General features: G+C 61.3%; 2 protein-coding genes across 9 annotated transcripts; one reads left to right on the top strand and one right to left on the bottom strand.

The window, feature by feature from the left end:
• The first annotated feature begins 727 nt into the window (after positions 1–727).
• On the top strand, positions 728–3813 carry MRPL54 (mitochondrial ribosomal protein L54). Its single transcript, XM_082453200.1, has 3 exons — positions 728–887; positions 1534–1690; positions 2337–3813. Exons 1-3 carry the CDS (start codon positions 770–772, stop codon positions 2467–2469), a joined length of 408 nt encoding a protein of 135 aa, XP_082309326.1. The 5' UTR covers positions 728–769; the 3' UTR covers positions 2470–3813.
• Positions 3814–6392: 2579 nt separating this feature from the next.
• Positions 6393–18071, bottom strand: MBD3 (methyl-CpG binding domain protein 3). 8 transcript variants are annotated; one of them, XM_082453196.1, is made up of 6 exons: positions 17296–17543; positions 11656–11815; positions 10963–11061; positions 10008–10098; positions 9371–9548; positions 6393–8196 (listed from the first exon to the last, which is right to left on the bottom strand). In XM_082453196.1, exons 1-6 carry the CDS (start codon positions 17403–17405, stop codon positions 8004–8006), a joined length of 831 nt encoding a protein of 276 aa, XP_082309322.1. In that variant the 5' UTR covers positions 17406–17543; the 3' UTR covers positions 6393–8003. The 8 variants fall into 8 exon arrangements, 6 of the variants coding, with proteins under 6 accessions (XP_082309322.1, XP_082309324.1, XP_082309320.1 ...); XM_082453198.1 differs by having other exon boundaries at positions 10963–11100; positions 17392–17543; XM_082453194.1 differs by having other exon boundaries at positions 10963–11100; positions 17296–17542.
• Positions 18072–18144: the final 73 nt, after the last annotated feature.

Raw genomic sequence — 18144 nt, 5'->3', positions numbered from 1 at the left:
TCTCAGCCAGCCTGGCCACGCGGGGGCGCTAGATGTTGGGACCGTGAGTTCGAATCCCGAACCTTCATTTACGCACAGTGAAAGCTCGGGCTGGCTTCTGAACTTGTTTCCTGAACTGCAAAGTGCGGTTTAAAGCCACTGCTTGACTGCTACGGCTTTGCTCATTATTCCAAGGGATGGCAGATGGGAAGAAATGGGACTGGAAAATACTAAAGGAGCGTGAGAGGCGGACCCTTTCGACTCCGGGGACACCGGAAGCGACGCGGGGACCACACTGTAGACAGACTTCCGTTGTGGCACTCAGTAGGGCGGCCGAATGGCTCGCCTGGCTTAACTTACCTCCCTAAACTTCCGGCTTCCTCAATTGTAAACTGGGGATAATAATAGTACCTACCTCCTAATTAAATGAAATCGAGCTGGTTACAGATTTAGCAATAGGTTTAGAAAATAATGAGCCTAATAATAGTGTTAACTTTTATTAGTTTTAGGTTTTCAGTAAGTGCTCATTGACTAGAATCAGGGATGTATAAGTTGTGATACTTAAAGTAAGTGATAAGTAACTGAAGGGCAAGAAGTCGGACATCCTTTGGAAGTCTCCTCGTGCAGTACCTGGGGATATCTACAAAAGTTTAAAGAAATCACAATTAACGTATGCTTACGGCCGGAATACTACATTTCCCATAAATCTCTAGGAGCCTACAACTCCCAAGCACCCCTCGGCCGCAGACGTCCTCCGGAAACGTGCTCGTGCAGACGGCCGGCCTACGTCATGGCGGCCAGGCACTTCTTCAGTGCTACGTGGAGCTCGGCCGGCTGGCGGGTTCGGGAGCTCTCGAACCCCGCCGCTTCTGTAAGACTCCATGTACGAGATTATGCCAAGAGACCGGGTGAGCTGGGTTAGGAGGGACCAAGATGGGAATGGTAGGGACATTGGGGAGTTGGTAGTGCGCAAGCGCTGGTTGGGGAGGCACGTCCTAGAGTCAGCGCGCAAGCGTAGAGGCAGACGCTAAGCTATATGCGCAGGCGCAGTTTGAGGTACTTAAGGCGCTATTGGACTCAGCGCGCAGGCCCAAGTTTTTTGTTTTTTTTTTTTTATGTGGGGGCGGGGGTAGGAGTAGGTCGTGAACTTGGGTCCCTATGACGTTTCTGCCTCCAAATCAGTCACCTTTGGCAGGTTACCACCAGAAATTGGGACCCACCTAAGTATTAAAACCAAAACAAGGTTATTTAAATTTTCTCTGGATACAGCCTTGCTCGATCTCCTTTGTTGAAAGGAGGGATTTGGCAGACGTGAGGTTTTAAAGACACAGAGCAGCCAGCGGAGGCTCTTTCTTCGTGAGATAAACAGAAGGAATGAAAATGGGATTGAAGAGGAATGACTTGGTTACTCTGAATATCAGTGTCATTTAATGCAGTATCCGTGTCCCAGTTAAAATCATTTTGAATGCAGCAGACAGGGTCCAGCCAGGGCAGAAAGGGACGGCTGGCCTCCCGAAGGTGGAGCTGGGCTGAAATGATTCTCCCCCACCGTAGTCATTAAGGGGGGCAAAGGCGCTGTGGTCGGTGAGGCCCTGAAGGACCCAGAGGTGTGTACAGACCCCGTCCGGCTCACCACGCACGCCATGGGTGTCAACATCTACAAGGAGGGCCAGGATGTGGTCCTGAAGCCTGATTCCGAGTACCCAGAGTGGTGAGTGGGCCAGGACTGGGTAAAGAGGGCCTGGCTAACCAAATCTGAGGATCCGGGAGGGCTTCCCTGGGGAGGTGGTGTGTGAGTCAAGACCTGAGTGGGTGGACAGAGCTTTAGGGGTGGGCGGGAACAGCCAGTGCAAAGGCCCCAGGCAGAACTGCACCTGGTTTGTTAGTGGACCCCAGGAGGCAAGGTGGAGAGTAGGGGGAGACAGGGCAGGAACTTGATGGAGCCCAGCTTTCAGGGGGCTGCAGGAGGAATTTTGCTCTTGGCCCTGAGAGCAGTGGCAGGATGCAGAAGCCGTTGCCACGTGCCAATCCTTCAAGCTGGGGAAGGTTTAGAAAGGTTGAGCGAGTGGGTGGGGAGGCCTTAAAGGTGGGGAGGCGGCATGGACAAAGGCCAGGAGGCAGAAGGTTTGGTGTGCGCCCACCTCAGATCCCAGCGCCGCTGGGATGGGGGCGCCCCCTTGTTCCACAACCCAGCACCCCCTTGTTCCATGTTCTCAGGGTGGGGAGGGACTGCCCTGAGGTCAGGCGTTCCCCGTGTGACCCAGTCCTGCTGCTGCCCGTGCCCAGGGGGTCTGAGGTGGGGGAGCCGCGGGGAAGGGGGCTGCTCTGCAACCCCGACTCCACCCACTCCCCATCAGGCTGTTCCAGATGAACGTGGGCCCCCCCAAGAATCTGGAGGAGCTGGACCCCGAGACCCGGGAGTACTGGCGGCTGCTGCGGAAACACAACATCTGGCGCCACAACCGGCTGAGCAAGAACCAGAAGTTCTAGCGGGGGAAGGACCAGAGCACCCTGACCCTCCAGTGACCTGGAGGAGATGCGGTGGGTCGAGGGGTACCTCCCCCAGCCCACCCCTTGGACTTTTTATTTTCTGGAAAAACAGACTTCTCCGAGAACAGAGGAGACTACCCCCCTCACTGGGGTTACTGGGTGGCCCCTGCATTCAGGCTGAGTCAGGGCCCTGGGGACCAATAAAGACTTCTTGGGGCAATTGTTGCCAGACCCCAGATGCCTCTGGGTGTTGTCGCATGTCAGGGCCAGGAGGGACTTGGGGCAGGCAGTGGGGAGGTGGGCACTTCAGACCCAGTGGTCCCATGGCCCAGCCTCCACCCTCAATGATTGCTGGGCATCTGCAGGTCCATCTTCTCCTCCCGGCCTCACTGAGCTGCTCACCCTCATTCCTGGAACCCCTAGCATTGCCCAAGAGGCCCCAACCTCCATCCTCGAGGGGGAGGGTTTTCTAGCCAAGCTGCTCTGGGTTGCACTGGACTCACACCTGAATCAAGTCATCCGGAGCAGAAGAGAGTCTTTGTGAGCTTCAGGAACTGAAATGTCCAGGGGTAGGGGCTGACTTCAGGCACGGCTGGATCCAGGTGCTTCAGTATTCAGCTATGTGGCTTTCTCCATCTCTGGGTCCTTTTAACTCCAGTGGGTAGTTCCCTCGGGCAAGGGTGTCTCCAGGGCTTCTAGCTGACACCCCCTATCCAGTTCAGCGAGCCCAGCCAGAGGGAAGGGACTTCTCATTCCTTTCTGCCAGTGTCACAGGGGTTATCTTCATTGGCCAGTCACTTGAGCCGAGGGACCTGGGCCTACTCATCATTCTCCTGTCCATCCACCCCCACTGGTGCCCACCAGATTGAAGGAAGCTGGAGGACACACACAGTGCCAGGACCACACTGCTTGGGGGGCTGGACCAGGGCCCTCTCGCCCTCCAGGCTCCTCCAGAGCTGGATGGGTCGGGCAGGGCAGGGTCCCTGAGGCTAATTCTGTCTGGTCCCAGGAAAATGAGGGCCCTCATCCTCTTAGGAGGACTCTGCCAGGCAGATTACCCCACACCTGCCCTCGCTGGTGGCCTGTTCTGGGCAGGCGGATCATCCCAACCCTTCCATGGTTCCCCATGGCTCTTGGTAGAAAGCGAAGTTGTAATGGCCACGGGCCTCCTCACTGTTCATCCAACACGCCAGGCATGGTGCTGCCCCTGGGCCCTCTGCCTGCGCCGCTCTTCCCCCGGATGTTCTCAAGGCTCCCTCTTTCACCTCCAGGCCTTTGCTCTGATGTTGCCTTCTCATTGACGCCTCCCCTGACTACCCTATTAAATTGCAGCCCTGCCACACATTCCTGATCGCCCTTCCTGGTTTTATTTTTCTTCCAAGCACTTACCACCAGCAGATGTTTTATGTTTTACTTATTTATTTTTAAAATCATGGTTCTTGTCCCTCTCCCACTGGAGTGGCAGCTCCACTAGGGCAGAGACTCTTCTCTGCTTTGTTCAGTCGTGTCCTCGTCGTAAGTTGGGTGAGTGGACGGATGACTGGATGGGCGGTTGGCCTGGCTGCTGCAGTGTAGACAGCACACAGGCCGTCGGGTTCATGTGTGAGGTGCCACCTGAGGTTGGAGGTGAGCAGGCCAGCTGAGAGCCCCAGTGGGCAGGTGATCTGGGTGTGAGGACCTAGAAGTGAAATTCCTGGAATGTCCTGGTACCTGTGGTAACTTCCTGGACAGAGCCTGGAGCGAGTGGGGTGCTGCCCCTGACCCCGCCTCACGGCACTCTCCTGACCCTGGCTGCCCCATCCCATAAGGAGGTGCCCTGTCATGTGGGCACTGGGCCAGCCCCAGGCAGCAGTGACACCCCATTCCTTGCCAGCTCCCCCCTCCCCCCAACCTGGAGTCCAGCTCAGCCCCGGGAAGGGCGGCCATGATGTCTTCGTGAGCAGGACCAACACCCCCCCATCCCATCCGAGCAGGTGGGGCCCCAGGACGGTCCTTGGAGGCTCCCAGGGGGCGGTGTTTTCCACCGAGTCCAGCCTCGGCTGTGGCTCATCTCAGGTGGGGTTGGCAGGGACGTGGTCAAGGACAGACTCTGGGCTGCAGGGGACAAATGTCTGCTCAAACTGACGTAAGCAGAAGAGGGAATCCACTGGCTCAAAGTGCAAAGTGTGGGCGGGGATGAGGTCCTGGGGAGGCCCCCCTCGCGGCTCGGGTTCCTCTGTGCTGAGCGGCCTCACTCTTCTGAGCAGATCTGTTTGCCCAGCAGCGGCTCGTACTCTCCCAGTTCCAAGTCCCGGGGGAAACGGAATTTCTTTTCCCAAACGGTTTCAACAAAAAGTCGTGGGCCTGACAGCACCCGTGTCCCCTGCATTGGCAGGTGGATTCTTAACCACTGCGCCACCAGGGAAGCCCTGTGTGGTCAATTTTTGACAAGACTTACCTGATGTTACAGGTGTCCCCCACCCCCGCCCCCGCCAAGGCTCAGAACCCGTGTTCTATCTAGACAGTGTGGATGGAGATGTTCCCCATTGCTCTGTCCGGTCATGGCCGCCAGCGCCATGTGGCCAGGACAGCTGAGGAGAGCAATGTGTAATTTGTTGTCACCAGTTTGAACTTCCCAGCCACATGTGGCTGGCGGGGGGTACCACTGGACTGTTCCAGAAATCCGAGCTGGCCCCTCTGCTCCAGCTGATCTTGCTGCCCCTTCTCTGACCGGGAAACTCCCAACTTGTCACCAGGCATCGTTGCCTCCGGTCACCTCCAGCTCCCTTGCTCTGCAAACCCAATGCATCCTGAGCTTGGCCAGCTCTAGGGCTTCTGTAGCAGCTGTTCGTTCCCCTTGAGGGGACAGTGGGGACAAAGCCCAAGAGGCTGGAATGAGCTGGGGGTGAAAGAAGAAATGGTGGAAGCTGAGGCCATGTGGCTAGGGGCAGCCTCGACAAGACAGGAAAACTTGTCTTCAGGCTTATGTACCCCGAAGTCACCCTGGGACCTGAGGAAGTGTCACCTCATGGGCAGAGGGGACTTTGCAGGAGGGATTAAGTTAAGACCCCTGAGATGAGGAGGACCTTGGATTCCCTGGGAGGCCCAGCGTCATCACAGGGTCCTTATAAGAGGGAGGCGGGAGGGTCAGAGGCAGAGAGAGACGGGAGAGGCTGCGCTGCTGGCTGTGAGGATGCAGGAGGGGCCGCGAGCCAGGGATGCGGCGCCTCTAGAAGCTGGAGAAGGCGGGAACAGATGCTCCCCTGGAGCCTCCGGAAGGACCAGCCCTGCCCACGCCTGTTGAGACCCACACAGTAGGGGTGAGGAGGGGGTCCAGGCAAGCTGGGGAGGGATCCGGCTCCCCCTGGGTAAGGCAGACCCTCTGCTGCCTGCAAATAACAGGCTGGGGTGCCTGGGCAGGTGAGGGACCAGGGTTCTCCCAGCTCCCGTGCCCTGGCTTTGGGTTGGGAGAAAAGCCAGCAATGACCACCCGACCAGGGGTGGCGGGGCAGCTGGAGAGGGGGCCGGTGTGGCTGATGTCCTAGCACCCCCTCCCCAGCCACTTGTCAGCACCGGCCCGGGCCTGCAGGGTCAGCTCAGCCGCACCCTCTCCCCTGCCCCTGCGCTGGCCGCGAGGAGCCCCCGCTGAGCTCCCGGCGCGGACCCCACTGACGGGTCCTCGTCTCTCCCAGGAAGGACGTGGGCGCCCAAGTGTGCCGGCCTTCTGGAAGCCTCCACACCCAGCTCTCACGCCAACACTGCCGGGGCCCGAGCGTCAGGAGGCCCCACTTGGGGCCATGGGAAGCCCGCCTGCCTCGGAGAGGCCAGGGGTCTGCCATCCTCTCCCATCCCCCAACCCAGGGCAGGATGATGAACTTCAGCACAGGCAGGCTCCCAGCGCTGTGACACGAAAACTGGGATTCCGATAAACCAAGGCCCCAGACTACGCTCGCCCGACACGCTTTATTCAACGCCGCCCACAGGAGCCTCCCTCGGGGCCGCGGCCTCTGTGGAGGGGCCTTCCTGGGGCCTGTGATGGCCTGGCCCCAGGCAGTGTCACTGCGGCCTCTGCAGTGCAGCGTCTGCGGTCCTCAGGGCTTTGTGCTTTGACTGGACTTGGAAGGATGCAGTCAGCCCGACCTCCTGGGCCAGCGTCCTTGGAGGGAGTGGGCAGCGAGTCTCAGCCCCGAGGGGCTCCCACTGCCACTGTCGCCCCGCCGGGCAGGCCACGGCAGCCCAGGGTGTCTGGCCAAACGAGGCAGCAACCCAGGTCCCTCCCGACAGTCATGGCCACAGGTGTGGCAGGGCTGGGACAGGGCTGGTGGTCCCTGGGGCCGCACCGGCCCAGGGTTCGTGTCTCCAGGCTGATGGAGGGGCTGGGGGCCACCCCAAGGGCATTCCTGGGGCTGAGGGAAGGGGGCTGGCCCGGGGTCCACTCAGGGTAGCTCCCAGTCCTGCGTGCCCTGCCCGGTCCTGTGTGCGCCAGCTCCCCTGGCCCGGGGCACTTGCTGCAGGGAGGGACAGCACGACTCTGACCGCCTCCACACCCCATGCTCCACAGAGGCCGCTGCCCAGGCCCAGCCAGGAAACGCGCCTGGGATGGGGATGCAGAGGCCCCAGGTGGTGGGAGGCCCCACACCTGCCGGATCAGCGCCACTGTCCCTGTTCTACGGGGCAAGACCGAGGCCTGGAGGTCAGCCGATGGCGGCGCTGGCCTGGAGCCTGGCCCGAGTCCGGCCGTGAGCAGTTAGTCCTCTGTCCACGGCGCCGACCATCAGGCTGGGCTGGGCTGCAGACAGCGAGGTCTTCAGGCGCTGAGGCCTGAGTTCCCGTCCGTGTGCAACAGACAGAAGGTTAAGCAGCTACGTGGACATCGGCCTCGCCTCTACCATGGGTTTTACTGAAGGAAAATGTCCGGGTTGTGCCATTTGCTCTTGGGAGCGCTGTGCCCGCCGGGTGGGCCCCGGGGAGCCATTGTGCATCCCCTTCTGGAAGGGCTGACGGGCAGTCTGGGACACCGTCCCTCACGTGTGCAGGTCAGGAGGGGAGACTGTTCCGCAAGTGTTTCTCCAGCCCCGCGGGGAGCCTCGCAGGCGGCCCAGTGGCAGCTGTCCTGTGCGAGAGGTCCAGGGCAGCAGCCACGGGGACCAGGCTGGCCCGAGTCCAGCGTGGAGCCATGACCCCAAGGAGCAGCTATGGGGGGTCCATCGGGCGAGAGGCCATCCTTCAGCCGTGTCCCCGTGGCCCAGGGGAGGCGACACGCCTGGGCAGGGTGAGGGCCGAGTCTGCAGGTGGCCCCATGCAGGAGTCTGCAGGTGGCCGAGTCTGCAGGCCGAGTCTGCAGGTGGCCCACGGGCGGGTGGGGCCCGTGCAGGGACAGAGAGGGCGCCATCAGTGCCTGGCGGGCCGTCCTCCTTGAAGGCAGGTGCTCTCGGGAGGCGCCCGGCCCAGCACTGCTGCCACTGGCACAAGGCAGGTCCCAGGGACCCGGACCACCCCTCACCCGTGGTCGCTACCCGCGCGAGCTGGAGCCTGGGACCCGGCCAGTGCCCGCTCTAGACGTGCTCCATCTCCTGGTCCTGGTCGGGCCCCTCCTCCTGGTCCTCGTCATCCTCATCCTCGTCGGCGCCCACCCTGTCCAGCGGCGCCTCGCCATCCCGGGCCAGCTCCTCCACGTGGGCCAGCATGTCGGCCATCAGTGCCTCCTCCAGCCGCTTGCGGACCTGCTGTACCAGCTCCTCCTGCCTCCTGGGGACACAGGAAGACCCGCTGGCCAGGGCACATCCCATCTCTGGGGAGACGGGGGTGCTGCGGGCGCCCCGTCCAGACTGATGCCCCCGCCCCTGGCCCCAGCACAGCCCGCAGGCCTTCCCCAAATCAGCACCGCTGAGAGGGCGGCTGCCGGCCTGGGCCAAGGACCCCTGTCCCCTCCCTGCCGCCTCTACGCTGCCCCCCTCAGCACGGGGACCTGATTCTGTGCCTGTCGCTCCCCTCCACCGGCCACAAGTCCCTCCTCCCGGCAGGACCACAGCCACTGCCACTGCTGGACCTGACACCTGCGGTTCCCACCTCACTGACTTTCTATTTCTGCAAGTTGTGCTTTAAAGATCTGCCTGGACTTTTCAGACAGTCGTGTTCTTTTCCTGCCCTTTCCCTAGGGATGAGCCCTGTGCATACACGTATGTGTACGTGCACACGTGTATGTGTGTACGTGTACATGCATGTGTATACGTGTGCGCATACGTGCAGTGCATGCGTGCATGTGTAGTGTGTGTGTACCTATGTACGTGCATCTGTGTGCGTGTATGTGTGTACACGTGTGTGTGGTCTCACCACTGTGTCCTCGCCTCTCTCGGGGCACAGGGCTGCCCTCTCACACCCACCTGGCTTTTACCTGCAGTCCCGAGACTTCCCCCCACAGTACTCGAGGTGCGGCTGCTCTGCCTTCCAGCCCCTCCTGTGGGTTCCTAAGCCCCCCGCCTTCTCCCAACCTCAGCTGTGCACTGATGTTTCAAAGCTGAATACGACCCATGTTCTCCCCTCTCAGCACCTCTAGATGTTTCCTGCCCAGGAGCCACTTCCAACCACCTTCCAGGAGGCCCTCCCAGACAGCTCCACCCACACCCGGACACCACCCATGGGGTCCTGGCCAAGCGCAGGCCCAGCATCCAGGACGTGGGACGCGTCCCGCTTCCCCTAAGCCCACCCTGCCCGGTCCTGCGTGCGCCAGCGCCCCCTGACCCAGGGCCTCACAGCCCACGTGCAGCCCCGCTCAGGGGAGCCGTCGCGGGGCCAAGAGCCCCGTCCTCTCCCGCCCCCGCAGGCTGCCCCACCCCCCAGGCGCCCGCCTGTCTGAACCGAGCCCTCCCCCGGCCACTTCCACATCACACCTGGACACTGGCGGGAGGGGGGGGGGGGCTACCTGATGTCCTCGTCGGTCACCATGAAGGCCTTGCAGAGCGGCTGGGCTGTGTTGAGCCACACCCCGGGGTTCTTCTCCACGGCGGCTGAGAGCTGCCCGGTGATGGGCATGGTGCTGGTGTGCAGGGCGCTGGCGATGGCCGAGAGCAGCGTCTCATCCGTGCAGCCGGGACCCACGCCTGCCGGGCAAGGGAGGGTGGTCGCCGTGGACACCAGCCTTGCCCCCTCAGCCCCGATGTCATCCTGCACCTCCCTTTACAGCCGGCCCTGCCCGGTCCTGCGTGCGCCAGGGCCTCACAGCCCACGGGCAGCCCTGCTCAGGGGAGCCGTCGCAGGGCCAGGAGCCCCGCCCCCCAGGAGTCTCCCTGTCTGAATCGAGCCCTCCCCGGCCATTTCCATGTCACACCCGGACTCTGGAAGGGGGCGGTCACTCCCACGAAGTACAGGCAGACAACTACCCTCTCAGGGACAGCAGGGATGCTTTCATGGCGCAGCAGGGAAACCAGACCCCCGAGTGTTTTCAGGACCCCGTGACCAGACGCGGCCCCAGCGTCAAGTGCAGCCCGGCTGGCCCCAGGCTGGGGGAGCACGGGCCTCATTCCTCCTCCATCCCCCCCCTCCCCCCCGCAGGGGGTCACCTTGCAAGCCCTTGGGGAGGTCCATGGTCTTCACGAGCTCCTCTGCGATGTCAAAGGCATTCAGGCCGCTCAGCTTCTTCTCCCAGAAGAGCTGCTGCCACACAGACAGACGTCAGGCCGACAGGATGGCCAGGCCACCTGCTCCCACAGCAGGCGACCCTAGGCGGCCGGGATGGGGGTCTCAGTGTGACCTCTGACCCCCACACTTGCTGGGGCTGCTCGCGCCCCAGGGTCCTCGCAGGGCAGAGAAACCCCAAGCCCCGTTTCCGGCAGGATGAAGACCCAGGATGTCAGATGCGCCATCGGACAGTCTGTGGCGCCCCTTCACCCTGGAGCTGGGGGTTGGGAGGTCCAACCTCCACCCCAGGCCGAGCCACGGGCCGAGGGCAACAGCCCCGGCCGACCCCTGCCACAGCCCGAGCAAGCGCTGTCCGTGGGCACCGCCCGGTGCAGACAGGGGACCCAGGAGCCCCCGGACGGGCAACAAGCTCACACCCTCGACTGCACCTCCAGACTCTGGGGAGGGGGGCGACAGGCAGCCCCACAGGTTTCTGACCTGTTACCTAGAGGGCTCCAACCCAAACGGCACGGCACCCAGGGTGGCTGCCCATGGCGGGGCCCATGCCCTGCAGGGTCCCTGAGCGTCTCCCCCTCTGACGGCCACGGCCCCCTGCTCTGGTCTAACACCTCCACAGCCCACTATCTACCGGGAGTTTGTAAAGATGCACGAAAACGCGGCTAAGGCTCAGTTTTTGGAAAACAGATCACAAAACTGCATTTGTGGGATCTTATCAATCTGTCCGAGACAGTGGCCGGCCCGAGGAGGCCCAGCATACGTGTGTCGGGCGCTGGTGCCCGCAGGACCATGCCCCGGGGTGATGGCTCCTGACCGTGGCGCTGGGGCCCGGGGCCCACGGACTCAGCTCTGAAGAGTGGACCAAGTGCCGGAGCTCACCTGACGGGGTTGCTCCACGGCCTTCTGCGGGTCGCTCTTCACCTTGTTGCTGGGGTGGTTGGTGATCTTGGTCACTGGCTGCTTGAAGATGGACGCCGTCTGCCTGACCGGGAGGGCCGTGTTCAGGTCGGGCTTGCCCTGCAGGGTCGGGCGGGGTCCTCAGCGGGCTTTCCCCGTCAGCGAGAAAGCCGTGCCCCACAAGGGGCTTCGGGGAACAGGCCCCGGTCACCAGCACACCGCGTGGTACCCACGGATCCAGAGGTAACGCCAAGGCCAGGCCCAGCTGCTTCGCTGCCCTCGGTGCGGCCGTAGCGGGGGCTCCAGACACACACCTGCCCCCTCTCACCACCCCCCGCCGTCCCTCTCACCTCCCGTGCCTCGTTCTCCGCAGAGCACGGCCCTGGGGGCGCCCTGGCCACCTCTGTTCTGCAGCCGGGCCAGGGAACAAAGTCCCCCGAACACGCGTCCATCAGAGACCCGCAGACACATTGGTCACCAGGCGCCCAAGTGTGGACCAGAGCCGAGCCGCCTCCCAGGCCCCGTGCCCGAGCCTCTCCTGGGGACAGATGATGGGCGGTTTCCTGTCTTCTTTCTGCTTTTCCACAGCTGCTGAGCTTCCCCCAGTGAGTACCTAGGCCTCTAACTCCAGGATGGGGGGTGAGCCCTACCCAGCAGCGGTCGGCGTGGGCTCACCTTGACCTGGCTCGGGGAGTCGTAGCGCACCCGCTGCCGGCTCTTGTTCATCTTGCCCATCAGCATCTTGCCCGTGCGGAAGTCGAAGGTGCTCAGGTCCATGGAGCCACCCAGGTAGCGCGCCAGCTGGGGCTTGCTCCGGAACTTCTTCCCGCTCGGGCTGCGGACACAGCGCGGTCAGCGGAGGAGGGGGCCGGGGGGAGGGCCAGGCCGGGCCGGTCCATCCTCTCCCCAGCACAGCAGATGCCGAGGCCGAGAGCAGGGATGGACGCCCCGACCTTCGGAAGGATGGGGCCCAGCCCTGGGAGCCTGGCTGGAGTTTCTGGAACATTCCAGAAACAGAATCTGGCCGTGTTCTTGAGAAAAGACCCAAGGATAGCAGGTCCATTACAGCATTATGGACCTGTCCTGGGGGGGCTGGGCTGTAAAACCTCAGTGTTGGGGCCAGGACACCAAAGAGCTGCCCAGGCAGGACCTGCTGTGAAAGCCTGAAACCTGGCTGTGAAGCTCTGCGATCCTGCTCACCCCATGGACCAGCGCAGGGGACTCGCCTTTCTAGGAAAAGCTAACGCCAACCTCTAGCTGCCGTGCAGACTCAGAGCTCACGCTACAGGTGACCAGAACGGGACCCAGTGAGCATTAATGATGACACGTCCCCGGGCACGGGGACTCCTGCAGCCACTCTGGGAAACAGTCTGGCAGTTCCTCTAATGGTTAAACAGCAATTCCACCCCTAAGTATCCAAGAGAAATCAAAACACATGTCGACATAATAACTTACACCTAATTACTCACAGCAGCATGACTCACTGGGCAGAGTGAAAACAGCCCAGACGTCCCTCCACACACGGGAGCATCTCTCAGCCATGAAAAGGAGAGAAGCCCTGACACTCGCTGCAACGTGAATGGACCCTGAGAACACGATGCTCAGTGAGAGAAGCCAGACACAGAAGGACACACAGAGTGTGATTCCATTGATGGTAAACGTCCAGAACAGGCAGATCCAGACACAGAGAGTGGGTTCCTGGTTGTCAGGGACTGGGGCTTCTCTTTGGGGTTATGGAATGTTCTGGAATTAGAGGTGATGGTTGCACAGCCCTGAATGTACTAGGAACCAGTGAGTGGCACACATGAAGCCTCCAGCAGGCCTGGCACCCGTCTAGGACGTCCCTGTCACTCTCCATCTGAGGCTAACAAGGGCCTGCACTTTGCTGATCTCCCCTGAGAGCCTCTAGGCTGAGCCTGAATTCAAGCCAGCACACGCCCGCCCCCTCCAGGTGTCCCTGGGCACTGCGGACAAGTGGCAAAAGCGGGAAGAGTGGAACCCGTTCCCACCCCACCAGGGCCTCACCTGGGTCAGGGCCAGCCCCACCACCTTGGGTTCTGAGACCCCCGTGGACTCTTCTGGAACATTCATTTTTCCGTTATGCTCTGTGCTGGCTGACGTGAACGGAGTCTACGTGCCTGGAGCAGCGGAAAGGACCCTGAGTCCCGACTCTGGCTCCAACTATGGCCACAAAGAGGGCCAGGACCCGACAAGCACTCGCCAGCACTTCCTGGCCTCCAGTCACCCCACCTGCTGCTGTTCTGCTTTAAAAAATGCGTAAGGACAGGGAAACAGAAATGCAGAACTGTAGATTAGGGGCTGGGGAGCAGGGCTAAGGGCAGAGATAGTTAAAGGTCTAGGGCTCTTCTGGGGGGAGGAAAAGGCTCTAGCTTTGCCCGTGGTGGTGGCTGCAGCTACCTGTGAATTGTACGCTTTACACGGGTGAACAGTACGGCATGTGACTCCTACCTCGATAAAGCTGTCACAAAAGTGAACGCAAGACAGAGAGTGGATGGGGGCTACGAGGAGCTGGGGAGCTAATGGACACAGGGCTCATTTTGGGGTGATGAGAACGTTCCAGAACTAAAGAGTGGTGATGGGTGCATGAAAACTGCTGAATTGGACACTTTTAAAGACTGAATCGTATGGAATGTGAACTATACCTCAATTTTAAAAACAGGTTTTGCAGATCTGTATTGGGACAGAAAAATGTCTGAGTTGTTTTATCCAATGAAAGAAAAAAACTTCTGTAGTAAAACCACACGTGTAGAACAAAAATGAGCACTGCAGCCTTTCTACGGAAACAGGCCTACCCGGTGGAGTAGACAGGTAGCCAGAAGCCGGGCGGAGGGCAGCCCTCGGCTGAGTCGGTGGGACCCTGAAGCACTGGGGCCGTCATGGGGATGGAGCCAGCACCAAGCGTGGAGCCCAGGGCCTGGGCCGGATGCAGGGCTGTATGAGGGGTGATGAGTGGGTGTTGACCCCAGGCCTATAAGGAGGCTTGTAACCCAAGATGCCCAGTGAGGCCCAAACAGCAAGATGAAGCTGGTTCTGGCCAAGCTGAGCCCACTGCCCAAGGAAGGGGGGTCAACCTGCCGAGCACCTCCTGCTTTCCTGAGTATTTGCACCTTTAAAATGACCTCTGGGGTCTTCCCTGGTGGCGCAGTGATTAAGAATCTGCCTGCCAATGCAGGCGACACGGGCTCGAGCCCTGGTCCGGGAAGATCCCACATGCTGCAGAGCAACTAAGCCCGTGCGCCCCAACTACAGAGCCTGCGCTGTAGAGCCCGTGAGCCACAACTGAGCCCGCGTGCCACAACTACTGAAGCCCACGCACCTAGAGCCCACGCTCCACAATGAGAAGCCAACGCAATGAGAAGCCCACACACAGCAACAAAGAATAGCCCCACTCGACGCGACTAAAAAAAGCCCGCGTGCAGCAACGAAGACCCAACGCAGCCAAAAGTAAATAAATAAAATTAATTTATTTATTAATTAAAAAAAAAAAAAAAAAGACCTCTGGGACTTCCCTGGTGGTCCAGTGGTTTAAGCCTCCACGCTCCCAATGCAGGGGGCGTGGGTTCTATCCCTTGTCAGGGAACTAGGATCCTGCATGCTGCAATGGTGCAGCCAAAAAAAAAAAAAAAAAAAAGCTCCGGTAAGTCCTCTCTATTCCACGCACCCCAAAGAATGACCCTAACTTCCAAGTCCTCAACTTCTTGCCTGGATTGTAAATGTCAGGCAGGGAGATGATTTTTCCAAAGTAAATGCTCGGCTGTAACCAGATGCTCCGCCCCCATCTCCCAGTCCTGAGGGCCAGGTCGCCAAGCTGGAAGGGCGTGTGGGTGAGTCCTACAGAACGGTCTGTGAGGTCACTCCACCTCTCCTTCAAAGAACACACTGGCTCTCTCCCACTCTCTGGACTAGCAAACCAAGGTTCCACATCCCTAGGGGCAGGGCTAAGATCCAAGGACAGGTCTGTCTGACTCAACAGCACTGGAGACCTGCCTTCCCTCTGCATTAAGGAACCAGGAAGGGACTTCCCTGGTGGTCCAGCGGTTAAGACTCCATGCTCCCAATGCAGGGGGTCCAGGTTCAATCCCTGGTTAGGGAACTAGATCCTTATCCCGCAACTAAAAGATCCCACACGGCACAACTACAGATCCCGCAAGCAACAACGAAGATTCCACGTGCCACAACTAAGACCTAGTGCAGCCAGATAAATAAATATTAAAAAAAAAAAAAAAAAAAAAAAAGAGAGAACCAGGGAAATCCATCTGTGCTCCCTGCTTAGTCACCTGGCTCGGCATCGGGTGGTGAGAAGGCCAAGGGTCCACATTCCAGAAAACATATCACATCCCCCCCAGACCTCCGACCTGCTGGGACAGGGTAGGTCACCCACACCAGAGACCTGGGAGTGGCACTGGACCCCGCACCCCGCATCCTGTCTCAGGCCCTCACCTCTCATTGGAGCCGTGGGAAACCTGAAATTCCATCTGTCCAGCCCCAGTTTGGAGCCCTTCCCTACCACCAGACCCCTATGCTCGGGGGCGGGGCCTTGGAGCGGTGTCCCACTTGACAGAAGCCCGGAGAGGTTCCCAGGCAGGTGGGGACAAGAGGTGAGGCGATGACGGGCTGGGGCCCTCTAGCCACGCTGGCCCCGGTTCAGCTCCTGAGCCTCCTCACAGGCTGCTGGCGCTGCCTGGACTCTCCTCCTGGCTCCACTGCCAGGGCTCAGCTCTGTGCTGCCTCCCCAGACAAGCCCTCACTGACGGGCACCCAGCTCGACCAGGCACTCCCATCATCTGCCCCTCACAGACCCCTACATCTCTCTGCATATGTCATCACCTGTTAACTATGAAAGCAACGGGGTGATGGCTGGTGCACCAGCTGTCACCCAGGAGGGGAGGGCCCAGGTCTCACTCCCAGCTGAATGGCCAGGACAGACACCCAGCATGTGCTGCAGAGGCGTCTGTTAAATTAACAAAGGACTAGAGGAACACAGATCTGCCTCAGTCTTTAGACCTAAAAGGAAGAAGTGAGAACACAAGTGTGCTCAGAATTAAATGAGGGGAGGTGGTGAGAGGCCTCTTCACGCACCCAGAAGGAAGCTTTTCTTAACAGCCAGCGAGGGAGTGACGTCACAGACAGCCGCAGTGAGGGGGAATACACACGTTTCCCTAAGAGATACCGATCGTAACCCCACTATTTCATGCTTGACATTACGGGACCCCAGCCAATTACAGTACACACTGGAGGGCCACCAGCACTCTTTGGACACTAGAACCTGAGCTTGTCCTGGATGAGCTGCCATCCTTACCCTGCTCACTTCCTTCACTCCTCCCAAAACGGGGACAGCAAAGGCCCAGGACCTGCTGCACACCCCCCCAACACCTGGCAGGCATTCAACACGTGGCAGGTGTCCCGCCTGCCTTTCTTTTGTCAGAGTTCTAAAGCAAAGGGGAGGGAGCCATCAAGCCTGGCTCAGAAACAAAAGCATCTTCCACCAGTCAGGAGAAGAAAAAAAAAAAAAAAAAAAAGGAAGGAAAAGGCAAACAGCAGGTGGTTGACGGTCTGGGGCTGGGCTTCCAGCCGCCTACTGATTCTGTTTCACTGGGGGGGGGGGGGGGGTGTCCCTGCCACCTCTCTCAGGCCAAGGGCAGCCCTCTCTCCAGTTTGGGTGAGGGAAGCTCACAAAGGCCGCGTCCCCGGTCTGGCGACTGGAGAGGCCACTACCCACGGTGCCCAAGGATGGGGGAGGGGCGGCTCTTAAAAGACACGCATCTCCAGGACCAAGCCATCCTGTGAAGGGCCCAGGAACCTGCATTCCTAGCAGCCCTCCCTGGTCCCCCAGAGCGAACCCTGCTCCCTGAAACCCGGGATCCCCGCCCGACCCAGGCTGCGCGCGGCCCCAGGAGCGCCCCACGAGGACCAAAGGGACAGCCCAGCCCCCACCCCCGCCTCCCAGCGGCGTCTGGCCCGCGCCGGGGTGCCCCTTGCCCAGCCGGCCGCTTCGCCGCGGCCGCCGAACAAAGGCCGCCACCAGCCCGGTGCCGGTCCCAGGGCCATGTGGCTGCGGGGGGAGCGCAAGCACACTGAGCGAGGGCTTCGCCGGGCACGCACGCGCACTGGGCTCGGGCCCGTCGGGCACGCACGCGCACTGGGCCAAGCGCCCGCCGCGCGCCGGCACGCACGCACGCACGCACAACGCACGCGCGGGGCCCAGGCCGCGGCCCGGGTCGAGGCGCCCAGGCCGCCGCAGAGGCCGCTGGGAGGCGCCCGTTGGGGCCCTGCCCGGCCGGCACGTTCATTCACCTATAGTAAAAGACATCCCTGTGGCCGGCCGACAGCCCCGACCTTCTGGGCACTTCTTCCCTCTCCCAGCCCTGCGGGAGCGCCGGGCACTCCCACCTCTTCCGCTCCATCGCGCCCGGCTCCTCGGCCCGCCGCCGCCGCTGCCGCCCGGACCCCCACTCGCCGCCGCCGCCGCCTCAGCTGCCTCCGCCGCTGCCGCCGCCACTTGCCGCGGCTGTTCCGGCCCGTGGGCCTCCGCCCTCCGCCCCCAGCCGGGCGCGCGCCGGCTTTGCCGCCCTTTCGGCCCCCTCCCCGCGCTCGCCAGCCCCCGCTCGGGGGGCCCGCTCCGCCCACCCGCCCGCGCGCGGGGCCCCGTGCTGCGCAGGCGCCGCGCAGGTCCCGCCCCTCGGCGGCGGCGCCAATCAGCGCGCGGCCTGAAGGTGGGGCCTGTGGCGGCACGCTGCTCGTCCGCTCCGCGCCTGCGCCCTGGGCCGCCCGCAAGTGGCTGGTGGCCCCTGCTTGCCGCTGCGCTGTTCGCCTTGGTCTCTCTCCTGCGCCTCCTCCGAGGCCCCGTCTGTGTCCTGGGATGCCCGTCCAGTGCCGGACCGCCATCCCGCCGCCTCCCTGGTCTCGTCACTGGCATCCGCGTTTAGGGTCATTGTCGGTGACCACCCACCTCCACACCCCAAGGCCCACCCGACGCTTTAATGACATCTCAGAATCCGGCCCCCTCTTCCCGCCTTCTCCTTAGTCCATCCGCTTTCTGTCTCCTGGGGCTCCAGTCCCTTACTTGGGAATCTCCCGCCCCCCCCGTCTTGTGTCCCCTCCCCCTCCCCCAGGCCCTCTCCTGCCTGCCCTGCTCCCCCAGGG

Source organism: Balaenoptera physalus (genome assembly GCF_965194825.1).
Source record: "Balaenoptera physalus genome assembly, chromosome: 3".
Classification (NCBI taxonomy): domain Eukaryota; kingdom Metazoa; phylum Chordata; class Mammalia; order Artiodactyla; family Balaenopteridae; genus Balaenoptera; species Balaenoptera physalus.
Note: the sequence above shows the minus strand (reverse complement) of the source record. Positions and strands in the feature narration are given on the sequence as shown.

Bases quoted from the DNA above. Each gene is read 5' to 3' on its own strand.
- MRPL54 (XM_082453200.1), top strand. From the start codon at position 770: ATGGCGGCCAGGCACTTCTTCAGTGCTACGTGGAGCTCGGCCGGCTGG. The intron at 888-1,533 runs GTGAGCTGGGTT...CCCCCACCGTAG, and splicing joins AGATTATGCCAAGAGACCGG to TCATTAAGGGGGGCAAAGGC. The intron at 1,691-2,336 runs GTGAGTGGGCCA...ACTCCCCATCAG, and splicing joins GATTCCGAGTACCCAGAGTG to GCTGTTCCAGATGAACGTGG.
- MBD3 (XM_082453194.1), bottom strand. From the start codon at position 17,405: ATGGAGCGGAAGAGGTGGGAGTGCCCGGCGCTCCCGCAGGGCTGGGAG. The intron at 10,099-10,962 runs GTGAGCTCCGGC...GTGTGGCAGCAG, and splicing joins CCGTGGAGCAACCCCGTCAG to CTCTTCTGGGAGAAGAAGCT. The intron at 9,549-10,007 runs GTGACCCCCTGC...CTTGCCCGGCAG, and splicing joins CCTCCCCAAGGGCTTGCAAG to GCGTGGGTCCCGGCTGCACG.